The 16,370-nt window shown below is 54.0% G+C and overlaps 1 protein-coding gene across 3 annotated transcripts in view; it reads right to left on the minus strand.

Moving 5' to 3' along the window:
• Positions 1-6,299: 6,299 nt before the first annotated feature.
• Positions 6,300-16,370, minus strand: part of MPPED1 (metallophosphoesterase domain containing 1) — a 78,634-nt gene continuing 68,563 nt past the window's right edge. For 2 of the 3 annotated variants that reach the window (XM_084955056.1, XM_084955057.1), the window contains exons 5-6: positions 12,945-13,060; positions 10,556-11,988 (exon numbers count right to left, since the gene is read on the minus strand). In XM_084955056.1, the coding sequence (XP_084811182.1) occupies positions 11,675-11,988; positions 12,945-13,060 (430 nt within the window). In that variant the 3' untranslated portion in view covers positions 10,556-11,674. Of the gene's footprint in view, positions 8,566-10,497; positions 11,989-12,944; positions 13,061-16,370 lie in introns of those variants that run through there. The other variant, XM_021091407.2, reaches the window with a different exon arrangement.

Below are 16,370 nucleotides of genomic sequence, written 5' to 3' on the forward strand. Positions count from 1 at the left end.
AAAAAATACCCCCTCAGTATCAACTGCCCTGTTGTATCAGAGCTGAGCAAAGCACAGCCAGTGGACCAGCCAGGGCTCGTGGCTTATTTTCACACAGTCCAGGAGCAAAGTATGGCTTTTACATTTTTTTAAAGCTTGGAGAAGGAAGAAGAACAAGGACCAGCAGACTGTACGTAGCCCATAAAGCTAAAATATTTTCCTGCTGACTTTTTACAGAAAGAGTTAGCTGCTATATACAAATGTCCGGCTTTCAATAAAAACTTACAAGGCATCCGGAAGGTCAGTTAAGAAAAAAACAGGAATTCCTGTCGTGGCGCAGTGGTTAACGAATCCGACTAGGAACCATGAGTTCGCGGGTTCCATCCCTGGCCTTGCTCAGTGGGTTAAGGATCTGGCGTTGCCATGAGCTATGGCATAGGTCGCAGACACGGCTCAGATCCCAAATTGCTATGGCTGTGGCATAAGCCAGTGGCTACAGCTCTGATTGGACCCCTAGCCTGGGAACCTCCATATGCCGCAGGAAGCAGTCCTAGAAAAGGCAAAAAGACAAAAAAGAAAAGAAAAAAACAGTCTGAAGAGACAAAGCAATCATTAGAAGCAGACTCAGATATGACACAGATTTTAAACTATCAGAAAAGGAATTTAGGAGTTCCCATTGTGACTCAGCAGGTTAAGACCCTGCTAGTATCCATGAGGATGCAGATTCGATCCCTGGTCTCACTCAGCGGGTTAAGGATCTGGCGTTACCGCAAGCTGCGGTGTAGGCTGCAGATGCGGCTCGGATCTGGCGTTGCTGTGGCTGTGGTGTAGGCCGGCAGCTGCAGCTCCAGTCCACCCCTAGCCCCGGAACTTACATGTGCCACCGGTGCGGCCCTAAAAAAGAAAAAAGGAAATTTAAAATGATCAGTTTATACGTTATAAAGCGCCAGTGGAGAAAGTGTACGACACACATAATCAGCTAGGAAATTTCAGCAGAGAGATGGAAAGGATAAGAAGCTAAGAAGGATGAGAATAAATGGAAATGTTAGAAATGAGAAACCCAGTAGCAGAGACCACGGCTGCCTTGACAGACTCGTCAGTAGACTGTGCACAATCGAGGAGAGCGAGAGGAGGAGTTCCTGCTGAGGTGCAGCAGGCTAAGGCCCTGACTACAGCAGCTGGGCTCCCTGCGAGGGTGTAGGTTTGCTCCCCAGTCCCGTGCAGTGAGTCCCGTGTTGCTCCAGCTAGGGCTCAGACTCCATCCCTGGCCTGGGAACATCCATAAGCTGCAGGTGTAGCCATTAAAAAAAAAAATTTAAGGTATTTTTTAAAAAAGAATGACTTTGAAGATAGGTTAATAATATGTGCCCTGATTGAAAAAAAAATGCGTAAAGAATGGGGAAAGATAGCAAAATATTGCAAAGAAGTGGAAAAATACAAACTAATCTACCATATGTATAACTGGAAACTAAGATGAAGAAAGAGAACATGGGACGGAAGAAATATTTGAATAAATAATGGCTGGGAATTTTTCAAGATTAGTGACGGACACTTGAACTACAGAGAAAAGAAGCTTATCAGACCAAATGAGGTTCTCTCCATATATATATTTATAAATTTGTAAGTCAATTCAAAAATGTTTATGGAAAAGTGAAGGAACTAGCGTAGCCAACACAACTGTGAAAAAGAACAATTTGGAAGCACCCACATTACCCAACTTCAAGATTTGCCCTTAAAATTATAGTTATCAAGATCATATGGGAGTTCCTCACAGCGGAAACGAATCTGACCAGGAACCATGAGGTTGTGGGTTTGATCACCTGCCCTTGCTCAGTGGGTTAAGGATCCGGCGTTGCCATGAGCTGTGGTGTAGGTCGGCAGCTGTAGCTCCGATTCGACCCCTAGCCTGGGAACCTCCATATGCCATGGCTGCGGCCCTAAAAAGACAAAAAAAAAAAAAAAAAAAAATCGTGCAGGAGTTCCTGCTGTGGCTCAGTGGTAATGAACCTGACTAGCATCCATAAGGACTTGGGTTCAATCCCTGGCCGGGCTCAGCTGGATGTAGATCACAGACAAGGCTTGGATCCCACATGGCTGTGGATGGGCCGTAGGCCAGCAGCTGCATCTCCTATTTGACCCCTAGCCTGGGAACTTCCATATGCCACAGGTGTGGACCTAAAAAGACAAAAAAAAAAAAAAAAAAAAAAAATATGATTTTGGCAAAATGGCAGACCTCTAGATCAGTGGAACAAAACAGCCCAAAAATATATCCACACAAACATAGTCACCTGGTTTTTGACAAACGTGCAAAGGTAGTTCCATGGAGAAATGTATCCATAAGAAAAACAAGAAGCTTGTTATATACCTCCCACTTTACACAAAAATGAACTCAAAATGCACTACAGACTCAAATATGAAACATAAAACTTATAAAACTTCTACAAGAAAACATCAGAGAAAATCCACATGACCTTGGGTTTGGCAGCGTTTCAGGTCCTCTACCAAAAGCACGATCTATAAAACAAAAACTGATAAATTAGATGTTATGAAAATTAAAAACTTCTGCTCTGAGAAACTGCTAAGAGAAGAAAAAGACAACCTACAGACGGGAAGGAAAGACTTGCAAGTCACATATTCAGTTAAAGGAATGGTATTCAATGCATCAAGAACTTGAAATTTCAAAAGCAAGAAAACTAAACTTAATTTTTTAGAAATGTGTTAAATTTCATTGGCGTATAACTGACTTACAATATTGTGTTAGTTTCAGGTGTGCGGCACCGTGAATCAGTTACACACGTACACATATCCCCCCCTTGTCAGATTCTTTTACCATATACGTCGCTACAGAGCACTGAGTAGATTTCTCTGGGCTAAGTTTTTAAAGAAAGGGACAAAAGTTCTGGACACGTCATCAAAGAAATCTAGCAAATATGCATATAAAAAGCTGTTCAACATCATTCGTCACCAGGGAAATGGAAATTAAAACCATGAAGAGAGGAGTTCCCATTGTGGCTCAGTGGGTTAAGAAGCCATGGAGTTCCCGTCGTGGTGCAGTGGTTAACGAATCCGACTAGGAACCATGAGGTTGCGGGTTCGATCCCTGGCCTTGCTCAGTGGGTTAAGGATCTGGCACTGCCATGAGCTGTAGTGTAGGTTGCAGACGCGGCTCAGATCTGCCGTCGCTGTGGCTGTGGTGTAGGCTGGTGGCTACTGCTCTGATTAGACCCCTAGCCTGGGAATTTCCATATGCCATGAGCGCGGACCTTAAAAGACCAAAAAGAAAGAAAGAAAGAAAAAAGAACCCAACACAGTCTCCATGAGGATTTGGGTTCGACCCCTGGCCTTGCTCGGTGGGCTAAGGATCCAGCATTGCCACAAGCTGCGGCATAGGTTGCAGATGCAGCTCTGATTTGACCCTTAGCCCAGGAATTTCCATATCCCGCAGGTGCAGCCATAAAAAGGAAAGGAAGGAAGGAGGAAACCATAAGGAGATAGAACACACCTTCTCCAATGGCTAAAATTTTTCATGGCCGGCACCAAACTCTGGTGAGGCTGTGGACTCATGGGACTCATTCGCCAGTGGGATACAAAAACTTAGAGACATTTTGGAAAACAGTGTGATTTAAAAGGAGCCTAAAGAATAAAAAATAAAATAAAAAAGGAGCCAAATCAAGGCATTTTTCAGGTAATGGAACTGCTCCCTATGGTCCTGGAGTGGTGGGTCCCTCTGTCTGTGGAGGCTTTTGTCAAAACCCACGGAACCGTACATTACAAAGAGTGGCCTTCGCTACATGCCAACTGAAAACCACCCAACGGGTCTGGGGGCGTCTCAGGGTGGAATGAGGACTGAGACCAAAAGGACCCGCTGGTATTGCAGATGTGGGACACGACCTCCCTGAATCGGGGGGCGGGGGGGAGAGCCAACCACACTAATCTTGGCAAACAGTTCGGACTGTAAAGCTCAAGACGGCACGTGACCCCTGTGGTCTGGGTGGGCCCTTACGGGGTACAGGTCGGCAGTTCTGAGAGCAGGCGTTTGTGGGTCTACGAGGGTGGACAGATATGTGAGCTGTCTGTAGATAGGGAGCCAGGCTTCTCATGGTCTAAGACAAAAGTTGCAAACGCGCAAGGTGTGGCCAAGGCAGGAAGAAACACGGCATGGCTGGGTCAGCGTCGGCGGAGGGGTCGGTAGGAACCAATGCTTATTGTCAGATAGATAGATGATGGGTGGGTGGGTGGATGGGGGGACGGATGGACAGTTACAGAGACAGGAATAGATCCCGGTGCATATACGTGGATCAGTACGCGTAAAAATTTCCCAGCTCTGTCCACTAGAGTCTAGAATCCAGGAGCAGTGATACCCCAGGAGCAACTAGGGCATCTCCAGTCCAGCTGTTAGTTTCGAAACAGAGGGAGCTAGAACTCTACGGAGAAATGGCTGATGCAAACACTGGATGAGCCTGGGGCAGACAGCAAGGAAGTGAAACAAATTAACAACGACAGCCAAAAGAAATATGTCAAAAGATGGAGTTTCCGCTGCGGCTCAGCAGTAAGGAACCCGACTAGGATCCATGAGGACTCGGGTTTGATCCCTGGCCTTGCTCAGTGGGTTAAGGGTCCAGCATTGCTGTGAGCCGTGGTGTAGAGCACAGATGCGGCTTGGATCTTGTGTTGCTGTGGTTATGGTGTAGGCCGGCAGCAGCAATTCTGATGGGACCCCTAGCCTGGGAACCTCCGTATGCGTTGAGTATGGCCCTTCAAACCAAACCAAAGAACACAGGAGCCAACTTGAAAGAGCTCCCGACTAGACAAAGTTAGAGCAAGTTGAGCAACACAATAAATGCCAGCATTCGTTCTAACCTAAAGAATATCGGTGCGGATATGAATAAATAAATGGCAGAGAAGGGCCAGATCTTCCTTACAGAACAATTCCAAATAATAACGGTAGGAGGGCAGAAGGAATGGAAAATCCTCAGGAGAACACCCCAGTCAACCAGTGCTCCGGGCAAGATCCACGGACGGGTGCTCAAATTCGTGGGCAAAACTCGAGGTTTGCGTAGCCTCGAGGTGCCCCCCCAAATATGTATTAATTAACGTGGCGGTTTTAACACAGAGGCCACATGCTCTGATGTGCGTTGTCCTCTCCTTGAGCGTGAGCTGGACCAGTGACCCGCTTCTGATAAACTGAGTACAGAAAAGGGAAACTGCTGTCTTTACAGTGGAGAATCCTGGCAGGCCTCCCTGGCCGCGTGATCGGGGTTGGCGTCACGTCACTGCGGATGCGGGGCTTGGAAGAAGGCACTTCACCTCTGCCTCCTAACACACAAACCTGAACAAATGCTGAGAATTCATCGGACAAACCCAACTTGAGCGACATTCTGCAAAGTACTCAGCCGGTACTCCTGGAAACCTCCAAGGCCATGAAAATGGAGGGAGGCCGAGAAACCATCACTATCCAAGGAGGCCAAGCAGATTGGGTGATGGAGGGTAATGCGGTTTCAGGGACGAGACATTAATCAGAAAGATCCTAGGAGTTCCCGTTGTGGCTCAGCAGAACTGAACCTGACTAGTATCCACGAGCACATGGGTTCGATCCCTCGCCTTGCTCGGTGGGCGTTAAGATCCAGCGTTGCCGCGAGCTGCAGAACGCAATATCCATCTTCAAACCCCTTCTTCCTGCCCCCACGTTCCCCACCAAGACTGGCAGCCAACCTCCATTATCAGCTTTGGCTCTCCGGTGCCTCATCCCCACACCCACCCTTCATCAACCTTACCTCCTAAATCCATCACTGCCTCTCCCCTCTTCCAAGCCAGGCCCATGGGAGGGGCTCAGTGAATGCTTGTGGGGTGGATGGACTGGTGGGTGGGTGAGTGGATGGGTGGATGGGCTTGATGGATGGATGAAAATGGCAGGACTTTCACAGCATAGGGACCGGGGGGTAGAGTCATTATAGAAGCCAGAGCTTTTCTTGAGCAACGCCTGGACCCCTCAGCTTAACAAGGACTGGATCAAGCCTGACACTCCAAGAAGAGCCCGGAGCTAAGGCCATCTTGAGATACTCTGTCTGGGGAGGGGGAACCAGGTGCTCGAGCTACTGGAACCCGGCAAGGCACGGAACTGCACGTACCGACCACCCCGAGATGCCCCCAGCCCTGGGGAAGCTGGAGCAAGCAGAAGGGTGCCAGTCGCTGGCACATGGAAGCTCCTCAGCCTCTGAACTCTGTCCAGGACTCAGGACCCGGCCAGGGGGACGCCACTCCTCCCCTCATCCCCCACACGGCACCCAGAGACACAGGAAGAGGCTTCAGGAGGATGTCTCTGCTTTTTACAAAGACTTTATTGTCTGACATGCTTGACAAAAAAAAAAAAAAAAAAAAAAAAAATTACAGCCACAATCAAGTTATGCCGAAATGATTGAGGAGCCGCTGGCATCTTTCATACCTCAAGGACTTTTAATGAATTTTCTTTTAAGGTAACAGCTGCCTTCATAACTTTTCTTTTCCACATAAAAATACACCATATTCTGAAGATACCTTAGGAAAAAAATTTTATAGTTCTTGGTCCGCATAGAAAATCAGTAGAGGCTATTGAAAGGGCCTGGAATCTTCTCCACCCGTGCATGCACGCCCACATCGTGTCTGCGGGGTCCCCAGAGACCCTGTAAACATCCCCGGCTGCCAGGAACCTCCCCGGCCAAATGGGGATTCCTGAAGCCCTGCAGCCCGTGGAACAAAGCTGGCCTCGGCCAACACGGAGCTGCTACAGTGCACCCCGGACAGTGCCCCTGGCCCCACAGGAGCCCCTCGCATGCAGGGAAGGATCACGGTGCCCTGGGCTCAGAGGACAGGATCCGCCAGGACTCCAGGGGGGTCTGTGAGAAATGAAGCAGACAGGTGCTGAACAGGACCAGCCTTGGACCATGCATCGCCTTGCGGGACAGGGCTTCGGGTGGTGGCAAAGCAGGGGCTGTGAAGCCAGAGGCCGAGGCTCAAATCCTGCCTCTGCCCCTTTTGAGCTGTGCCTCCCTCAGGCAAGTTACCGCACCTCTCTGATCTCAACCATCTCCTCATCTCCAAAATGGGGCCAGCGGTAGCCACCTGGCAGCCACTGCCAGAAAGGAGATGGTTATCGGCAAAGGGCTCATTAAACGCTGGTTCCCAGGCCCGGGGCTGGGGAGGGGAGCAAGGCTCACCTCACAGGTGCACAAGGTGAGGGTGTCAAAAGAGTGATGGCGACGAATGCAACGTGTTTTAAAAAACCAAAAACGGATGCAGGAGAAAAACAAACAAAACTGATGAACAAAACACCCCAGTTTTAAATACAGGCAGACTCTGATGCTGCACGAGCCAATCCGGCCTCGCTGGCTCACCCGACCTGGGCTTCCAGGTCCTCTCTCCCTCGGAGAGTCAGCCCCAAACTCCTAGCACTGATTTAAAAAGAAGAAGTCCCCTGGGTGGGACTGCCAAGCCAGGACGCTCTCTGTGCCACCTTCCCGTCAGGGGCCCGGCGGGTACCCGGAGGGACTGGGAGCCACTCAGCCTTCCTCAGCTGTGGGCACGGCAGACAGAATCTGAGGGGACAGACCCATGCGAGCACAGCGATGAGAGACACGGGATCCCCTTCATTCGATGAAGACGGGGGTGTGTGTGTCTGTGTGTGTCCAGGACCGCACAGGGGCCTCCGGGCTGCTGAGTTGAGCAGCGCAGCCCCCGGGGGACCGGGGCATCCATGGCGCGGGAACCCTCCAGCCAGTCCTGGGCCCTCAACAGGCTCATTCTGAGACCAAACCCCCCAAGTCCAGGCTCCAAGCAGGGGGGTGGGGGGGTGGGGGGAGGCCTGGGAGGCTCAGGCCATTGTTCACATGGGCAAAAATGCCCCGGGGCAGAAAACGGGACATGAAGCTCGCGGCTGTTGGGCCTGCCCTGCGCGGCCGGGATTCCTGAGTCTTCTCTGATCGCCCCTCGGAGGCCTGGAAGGAGCAGAGGGGCTGCCTGCACTCAGGCCACGACGCCCCCCTGCCCACCTCCCAGCCCTGAGGCTTGCAGCCACACAGGCCCTCGCTTAGAGGGGGATTTTGTGCGAGAACTTCCAAAATCTGTCCAAGAGCAGTGGCTCGCCAAACCCACGAGGGTGTCCAGCCAAGCAGGATGAGGGTCAGTCATTTCCCGAGCGGGCGGGCGGGGCCGCGAGTGGATGAGGTCCTTTAACGAGGGACACAAGGGATGTACACGCGGAGACCAGTGACGGGCGTAGAACCCCTGACGGGGACCCACAGGGCCCGGCTCCGGATGCAGAAGGCTGAAGAGTCAGAGGCGATTTTCTTCATTCCAAGGCCTCAACCCATCTGCTGGGCTGGTGGCCGCAGCCAGGCGGGTTGTCTGCATGGAAGGAAGGGTGGCTGGGGGTCCGTGCTCGCGGCCAGGCATGTCGCAGATGCAGGTGGGAAGGGCTGGGGCAGCAGGGCAATCAGGAGTTCCGGGGGGTGGGGAGGTCGATGACTATGGGGGGGTTCACGGGTTGGTAGTTCACGGTGCACACGGATGCATTCACATAGGTGGTCGTCCCATCCGCCATGACTCCGTACCCTGGAAAGGAAGCACGCGGCGGTCAGGGCGGAGGGGTGACACCAGGACCCTGGGTGTGGTGTCCCAGCTACAAGCGGCTAACTAAGCCTGGGGGGAGCTACCCACACTAGCAAGCTCAGTCTCCTCATCCGTAACTAGAGATGATGATAGGTGCTCCTCCCAAGCCTGCAGTGAGGAGCAAACGGGATCCTAATCCACATGCAGCGCTCAGCCCAGGTCTGGAAAGCACATGGCGAGGCATCGCTGACATTTTCATCCTCACCATCACCACTGCCATTGTCACTGTCATCACCACCATCACCATGCTCATCATCGCTGCTGTCATCTCCATCACCACCATCCTCCTCATCTCCATCACCACCATCACCATGCTCATCATCGCTGCTGTCATCTCCATCACCATCATCATCCTCCTCATCTCCATCATCACCATTATCCTCCTCATCTCCATCATCACCATTATCCTCCTCATCTCCATCATCACCATCACCACCATCATTATCACAGGCATCATCATCCTCCTCATCTCCATCATTATCACCATCATTGATCACCATCATTCTCACAACCCATTATCATTATCATTACAATCACCATCATTATCACAACTATCATTATCCTCATCACTATCATCATTATCATCGTCACCATCTCCATCATCCCCATCATCATCATCTCCATCACCAGCATCATAAACTTTCTTCTCTTAGCCTCTGTCGCCATCATACCCTCTTCCAACCACATCTACTTATCAAAATCCTCCTTACCCTCCAGCTCAGATCACCTCTATCCAAAAGGGACACCTCCCCTCCTTGGTACAAGTTACCAGCTCTCTGGAGCCTCCATTTAGCTTGTGCAGTCATGCAGGGGTGTGGTGTGGCTCACACACATCTTGGATCTGCTGGCACCACACGCCCACAGTGGGGCTGCAGAAAATGACAGCCATTATTACTGTCTCACAGCACGCGCGTTGTCTGTCTCCCCCGTGCCGTTTCAGATCCTGCCTTTGATTGCTCATCTGCTGCCCGGAAGTCTGTGAGCTCCTGGGGGCCAGGAAAGGTCGGCTCACTCCTGCAGGACACTACCCTGCAGAGGGGCGGGGCTGAGCCTTGCTCGTTCCTGAGCTGGAAAGTGCTCTCGGGTGGGCCAGGCACACGAGGCCCAGGGGACCGGATGCAGACAGAGGTTCAGGGAAGACCATTGGTCCTCAGGCCCCACGGGAGCCCACGTGCTTCCCCAGCAGGAGACAGGGGACCAGGCCTTGGACAGGTGGGATCAAATTCACAAGGAATAAAAGGAGGGGTCTGCCAAACTGGTGAAAGCAGGCCCCAGTGAGGAAGCCTGAGGTCTAATGAGGTAATAAGCCCTGTGGGCCGTGACACGCTGGGGGCGGGGGCGGGCAGCCGGGACTGGAGCCGACATCACCAGTCACTTTCATGGTCACCCAGCCTACAGCCCCGAGGTCAGTGGACGTCCCCCACCCCTCCAGTGATGGGGTCCTTCCCCCAGGACAGAAGGCAGAATGTCTTTGGGGGGTGTGGGGATGGGAGGAGGGGCCATTAGAGTCCATAGGGCAGGCGGGCAGTCCTCCACATTCATTAAGCACCTACTGTATGCCAGGCCATAGGGTTGTCAGCAACAGGACAGGGCCACCTGCTATAAGGAGCCCATAGCATGCCCCGCTGCAATCTAACGCCGCCTCTTCCATGTCCCGTCCAAATGTCCCCTCCTGCAAAAAGCCCCCAGCCATCTCCAAGACGCCCCAGCTGGGGCGCGGCAGGGTTGCGGGGCTCCAGGGAAGGAACACTTGGATTTCGGCAATCGCTCACTGACAGCCAGGGCGCGAGGCATTCCCGTGAACCTCGGCAATGAAGGGCCAGCGAGGCGCCCCGGGCAGGTGAGGCCCTCCCCCACCCCCACCCTCCCGCTGACCTTCGTGGATGTGGCCGAAGACGTGCAGCCGCGGCTGGACGCGCCTCTGCACCGTGTTGAGCAGCTCCACACAGCCCACCCGCTGCATCTTCTTGGGGACCCAGTCCAGGAAGCCTGTGTGGGGGAGATGACGGGAGGGTCACAACGGCCCAGCCCCCAGCCCCTCGGACCCCAAAGCCGCAGCGTTGCCGTCGCAGAGACACGCAGCCCTGGGCCCACGGGCCTGGCTCCAGTGTGAAGGGAGCCTGAGGGGGCCAGGCATTGGGAGGGGGGGCTTCATAGCTGCGAGCCCCCGACCACGCAGGCTCAAAGTGGGCCAAGGCTGGCATCCATCCACTGCAGAGAGAAGCAAAGCGAGCCCCCAGAGGGATGGGTGAGGCCCAAGGGCACCCAGGGCCAGCAGCAGACTGAGCCTGGGAGCAGAGTTTCCAGGTTGAAAACTTTCTAAACAAACATCGCAGTATCGTGAAACTGAACTTCATCCTCGCAGCCCCACTCACGTGGCCCGCGTCTGGGTCTGCTCGCACCGCCAGCCTCCCGGAGCCGCCCCATATGGTGGCTGCTTATTATCCTCACACGACTACACAAACGAAGAATAATTGATTACTCCAGGCGAACCGCGAGGGCTCATCTCAGCCCCTCTCTGTCTGCGCGGGAGAAAGAGGTTTCTGCGACGGCTGGGAAGAGGACGAGGGAAACTTCTAAAGAATCAGGCAGCCCGCAGTGGGCCTGACTTAGAGCGGAGAGGCGTGGGGGGAGAGAAGGAGGGGGGTGGAGAGAAGAAGGAGGGGGGAGAGGCGGGACGTGGCGGGGAGGAGACTTAGAGCAGACACCTGGGTTTCAGTCCTGGGCTCTGCTACCTACTGGCTGTGTGATGTTGGACAAGTCACTTAACCTCTCTGTGCCACATTCAACGATTCACCTGACAGTTAGGCTGGGCTGGGTGAGCACACAGGCACCCCCAAAGCAGGTGTGGTGAGGTCTTCAGAGAGCAGGAACCCAGAAGATGCTGTGGGCAGAACGGAGGGCGGGAAGCGGGGAGGAGGAGGAGAGGGAGGGAGAGAGAACAAAAATCCTGCCCCGAGCCTCACTGTGTGCGGGCCTAGTGCTGAAACCACGCTGGGCCTGGGCCTCGGGGCTCCCTCTGTTCAGAAAGAAGGATAAGAAAGCCTCCGCTTCACACTTTGTGAGGGTGGAGTAGGGGGCCCGGGGTGCTGGCTGGGCACCTGGCACACAGCAGGTGTTCAGGGCTTCTCCCTGAACAGGTATCTGAGTGAAGGACTCTGGAGCTGGGCCGGGCCTCACCCGACAGCCCTTCCCGCCTGGGATGCCCGCCCACCCGCCCTTCCTGCCTCCTCAGAGCCGATGCTGAGGCCGCCCGGTCCATCAGCCTCCTCTGACAGTGCCTGTCTCGGGCTTCCCTCGTCCCCGACTGTGTCCCATGGGGCTTGGCCATTCCGTGCCCCTCTCTCTGCCCGGCATCCCGGAAACCTAAAGGCAGGCATTGCATCGGGTTAGCCCTGGTCCAGTGTGGCCCGGGCGGCCCCAGACACCGAGGGAAGAATGACAGGTTTGGCGGAGGCAGTGCTGGGAGGACGAGGGCGGGCTGGCAGGACTGCAGGAAGACTGGACTTCATTCTAAGGACCAAGGGAGCCGCAGAGGGTTATAGAGGGAGGGAGTGGCATAGCTGACGATTCAGAGGGTTCCCTCCTCCCGGATTGTGGACTGGGAGGGGCAAGACTCAGAGCTAGGGGACCAGCGAGGAGACCACGTTGTCGTCAAAGAGATGGAAGTCACGCGTGGAGCCGGGGGGGACAGCGCAGGGGGAGAGGAAAGGGAGCAGCTGGATACAGCTGGAGGCAGAACTTGCCGATGGATGGGAGGTGATGTGTGAGGAAGGTGGGGGGAGGGCTGAGAAAGCCCCCAGGCATTGCTGGAAGGGGGGCCTGAGAGGCAGTGAGCAGGCTGAGGTGGAGACCAGGTGAGCGTGACATCAGCCTGGACCCCTGTGAGGGCCGTGGGGGCAGGAGGAAAGAGGCTGGCGGTGGAATCCAGGCCCTGGGGACCGCTGGGACGGTGGTCTGATGGAGTGTGGGGTGCAGGGCACGGGGGCCAGGAGGCGTGACCTTGGTGGTTCAGCCCCAAGACCTGGGTCTGGAGAGTCCAGGGCCCAGCCTGCCCTCTGACCTCCCTGAGCTGCCAGGTGCCCCGTGTGGCAAAGAAGCAGCTGATGCTGACGTTGCCACATGGCTGTGAGTAGTCCAGGAGGTAACAAATCAAGCCGGCACACACAGTAGGTCCTCAGGAAATAAGGGGGACAATGGGGTGACTTGTCCCTGCTGCCCCAGGAAGTTAGAACAGAGCCCCTCAGGCGCAGCCCACCCCCTGCCCCAACACCCCACCCCCTGCAGCCTCCCCCAGCCCAGGGGCGGACCCTGCCTCTTACCCAGCGGCGGTCCGTGGGTTATCAGGATGTCTACGCCTTCGGGAATGAGGTTCCATTTCTCCAGCAGCGCTTGGCCCCGCGGGAGGTTAAAACCCCAGCCGTAAAACCAGGGCTGCCTGTGGGAGTAGAACAGGTGGTTCAGAGAGGGCCACCAAGAGGGGGGGCAATGATGAGGTCACAGTGTCAACCGGTCACCAGGACCAGCCAGGCACCCAGGACCTCAAATCCAGGGGAAGGTGGGGATGTGCCTGGACTCGGCCGGATGCCGACCAGCCCTGTCCCTCTTGCTTCACCCTCATCTCTCTTCTCCGTGAGGAACAAGTATTATCTATATAATTTAAGTTTTTTCATTAAAGTCTAGTTGATTTACAGTGTTGTGCCAATTTCTGCTGTAGTGCGAAGTGACTCAGTCATACATGTACATATATTCTTTTTCTTATAATTTTTAAATGAAAGTTAAAAAAAAAAAAAGTCAACTTCTGCCAAAGGCTCTCTTGCTCCAAGCTCTTCTAAGGGAATCTAGAGAAGAACACGCCTACCCGGCCCCCAGGTGGGAAATTCCTCTTCCATCCTTCCTACCGTTGGGGCAGGTGGAGCCCCAGGCAAGAGAGCAGGCTCCAGCAGAAGGATGCTCATTCCCGCCCCCCCACTCCACCCCCAAAGCCCCCAGCAGGGGCTCCAAGGGCTGAGTCCACCCCCTCGCATTAAGGTCAGGGCTGGGAGGACCAAGGCCAGTTAATGGAACCCCAACCTGCTACCCAACCCGAACCTCGACTGATCAGTGAAAGGCATTCTCCTCCACTGGGTCAAAGGTAATTCCTTCCAGCTGGAGGGAATTCCAGATGTTTCTTCCAACGACAAGAGAACAGAACGCTGTCATCCCTGTATGTAAACCAGTGAGCGTCCGGCCTTGGGAGCTGTCGGCACCCATGACGCTGTCCCAAGGGAGATGGCTGGCACACAGGCCCAGGGGAGCCACTGGATCAAATCTCACCAGACGCCCACCATACCTCTGCACGTCCCAGTTACGTTTGAATCCGTTTGAATTGGATTTTCATTTACAACAAAAGTCTCCCAACTAAAAATCAGCCCTTAGGCTTAAGTCATTATAAGATCCCCATATGAACACAGCCCTTTAGCGTTTATAAAGTCACCACCATCACCATCAGCATCCTCACCACCATCACCACCGTCATCACCATCAGCATCCCTACCAACCCCACCACCATCCCCATTATCATCACCACCATTACCATCCTCACCATTATGATCATCACACCATCACTACCACCAACCCCACCACCATCATCATCACCACCAACACCATCACCATTGCCACCATTATCACTGTCACACCATCACTGCCACCACCATCACCATTATCATCACACCATCACTACCACCAACCCCACCACCATCACCATCATTACCATCCTCACCACCATCACCATTTTCATCCCCACTATCACCATTATGATCACACCATCACCACCACCATCACTACCACCCACACCACCATCACCATTATCATCATTACCACCACCATCACCATTGCCACCATTATCACCATCACCATCCTCACCACGATCACCATTTTCATCACCACTATCACCACCATTATCATCACACCATCACTACCACCAACCCCCCCACCACCATTATCATCATCGCCACCAACACCATCACTATTGCCACCATTATCATTGTCACACCGTCACCATCACCAACCCCACCACCACCACCACCACCACTCCCACCACATCATTCCCATGACCACCACTCCTGTGGGTCAAATGATATCCGCCACCCTACGTGGATGTTGAGGTATTAGCGCAGTACCTGTGAATGTGACCTTAGGGAGATGAGGTCATACCCGAGGAGAGTGGGCCCTCACCCCATGACTGCTGTCCTTGTAAGAGGGTCATGGGAAAACACGGAGACATAGAAAAAGGCCACTGACAACAGACGTAGAGTTTGGAGTGCTGTCTCTACAAGCCAAGGAACCCCAAGGATTGCCAGCAGCCACCCGAAGCCGGGAGAGTGTCAGGGCCAGAGTTTCCCTCAGTCCTCTGGGCGAGAACCGACCTTGGTGACACCTTGACTTCAGACGTCCAGCCTCCAGAACTATGACGGAATAACTGCCTGCTGTTGTGAGCCACGCGGTTTGTGATCATTAGCTATGACGCCCTAGGAAATTAATACAAATCCTCATCACCGCCCTCAGCTCCCCACCTGCCACCCGGGGCCATCACACCTGCAGCAAAGGTGGGCGGACAGGGCTCTCTCTTTCTGTTTTATGGGTGAGGAGACTAAGGGCCAATGACTAGAAAATAAAAAACTGTCACCAGCACTTCCTGCACACCTGCTTTTTTGCCAGAAGCCATCTAACTACATTATAGGGATGGGTTTATCTAACTGTTCCCAGAATCCTATGCATTAAGGGCTAGAGTTGTTCCCATTTTTCCGATGAGGAAACAGAGGCACAGAGAAGCAAGAGGCTCAGGGTTCTGGGCCCAGGTGCATGGATCGCAGGCAGGGCACCCCACTACCATTCTTTTTCTTTTTTACAGCGGGGCGGGGCAGTGGGGGGGAATATGTAAGCGCCCAGGCTAGGAATCAAATTGGAGCTTTGGCTGCCAGCCTACACCACAGCTCACGGCAAGGCCAGATCCTGGACCCACTGAGCGAGGCCAGGGATCAAACCCGCATCCTCATGGATACTAGTCAGGTTCATTTCTGCTGTGCCACAGCGGGAACTCTGTGCCCGCTACCATTCTCGATATACACTGGGTATCAGTCCTAGGGCTGGCCTTCCACGGCCCCAGCCTCTCACACACCCAAGGCCCCAGTGAACTCCCTCTCACGGCCCAGGCGCCCCTCTACGGGAGGCTGGCACCCCCGACTGTTGACCCAATGGCTCTACCCCGTTGGCAGCCTCCCAATGCACCTCTATAGAACCCTGGGGAGGTCCATGGAACAGCGATTGAAAACCCCGATTCCATCCCACGTGGTGGGTTCTGGACAAGAAGACGGAAGTTGAGCGAGAGGGAAGGAAGTGCCCAGGGTCACAGAACGAATCAAGGGAGAGGTCATTCTGGAGCCCAGATCGGACCCTCTCTCCCCTGAGCCTTCGAGTCTGAAGCACCATCTCCTGGAACGTGGGCTTGTGAAGGAGGAAGATGAGGGACCGCACTGCGGCCGAAGGTCCCTTGGCCATTTCAGACACGTGCGGGAGCCCCTCCTCTGCCAGGTGTGCTCATCAGTTAGCGCTGCCTGGGACACCGGGTCCCTCCTCGTCTCCCCCGGCCCCGCGCCAGGCTTATCCCTTAAAGCCCTGTCTGCCCCTCTCCCTTCTCACCCTGGACGCCTGGCACCTGCCTGCGGGAGGGGCAAATGCTTGTTGCAGGAATGGTGTTGAGAGAGGGC

The sequence above is a fragment of the Sus scrofa genome, chromosome 5, assembly GCF_054392235.1.
Source record: "Sus scrofa isolate SSC_HxYL_T2T_F1_AM1 chromosome 5, Sscrofa_HxYL_maternal_Yorkshire_Landrace_v2.0, whole genome shotgun sequence".
NCBI lineage: Eukaryota > Metazoa > Chordata > Mammalia > Artiodactyla > Suidae > Sus > Sus scrofa.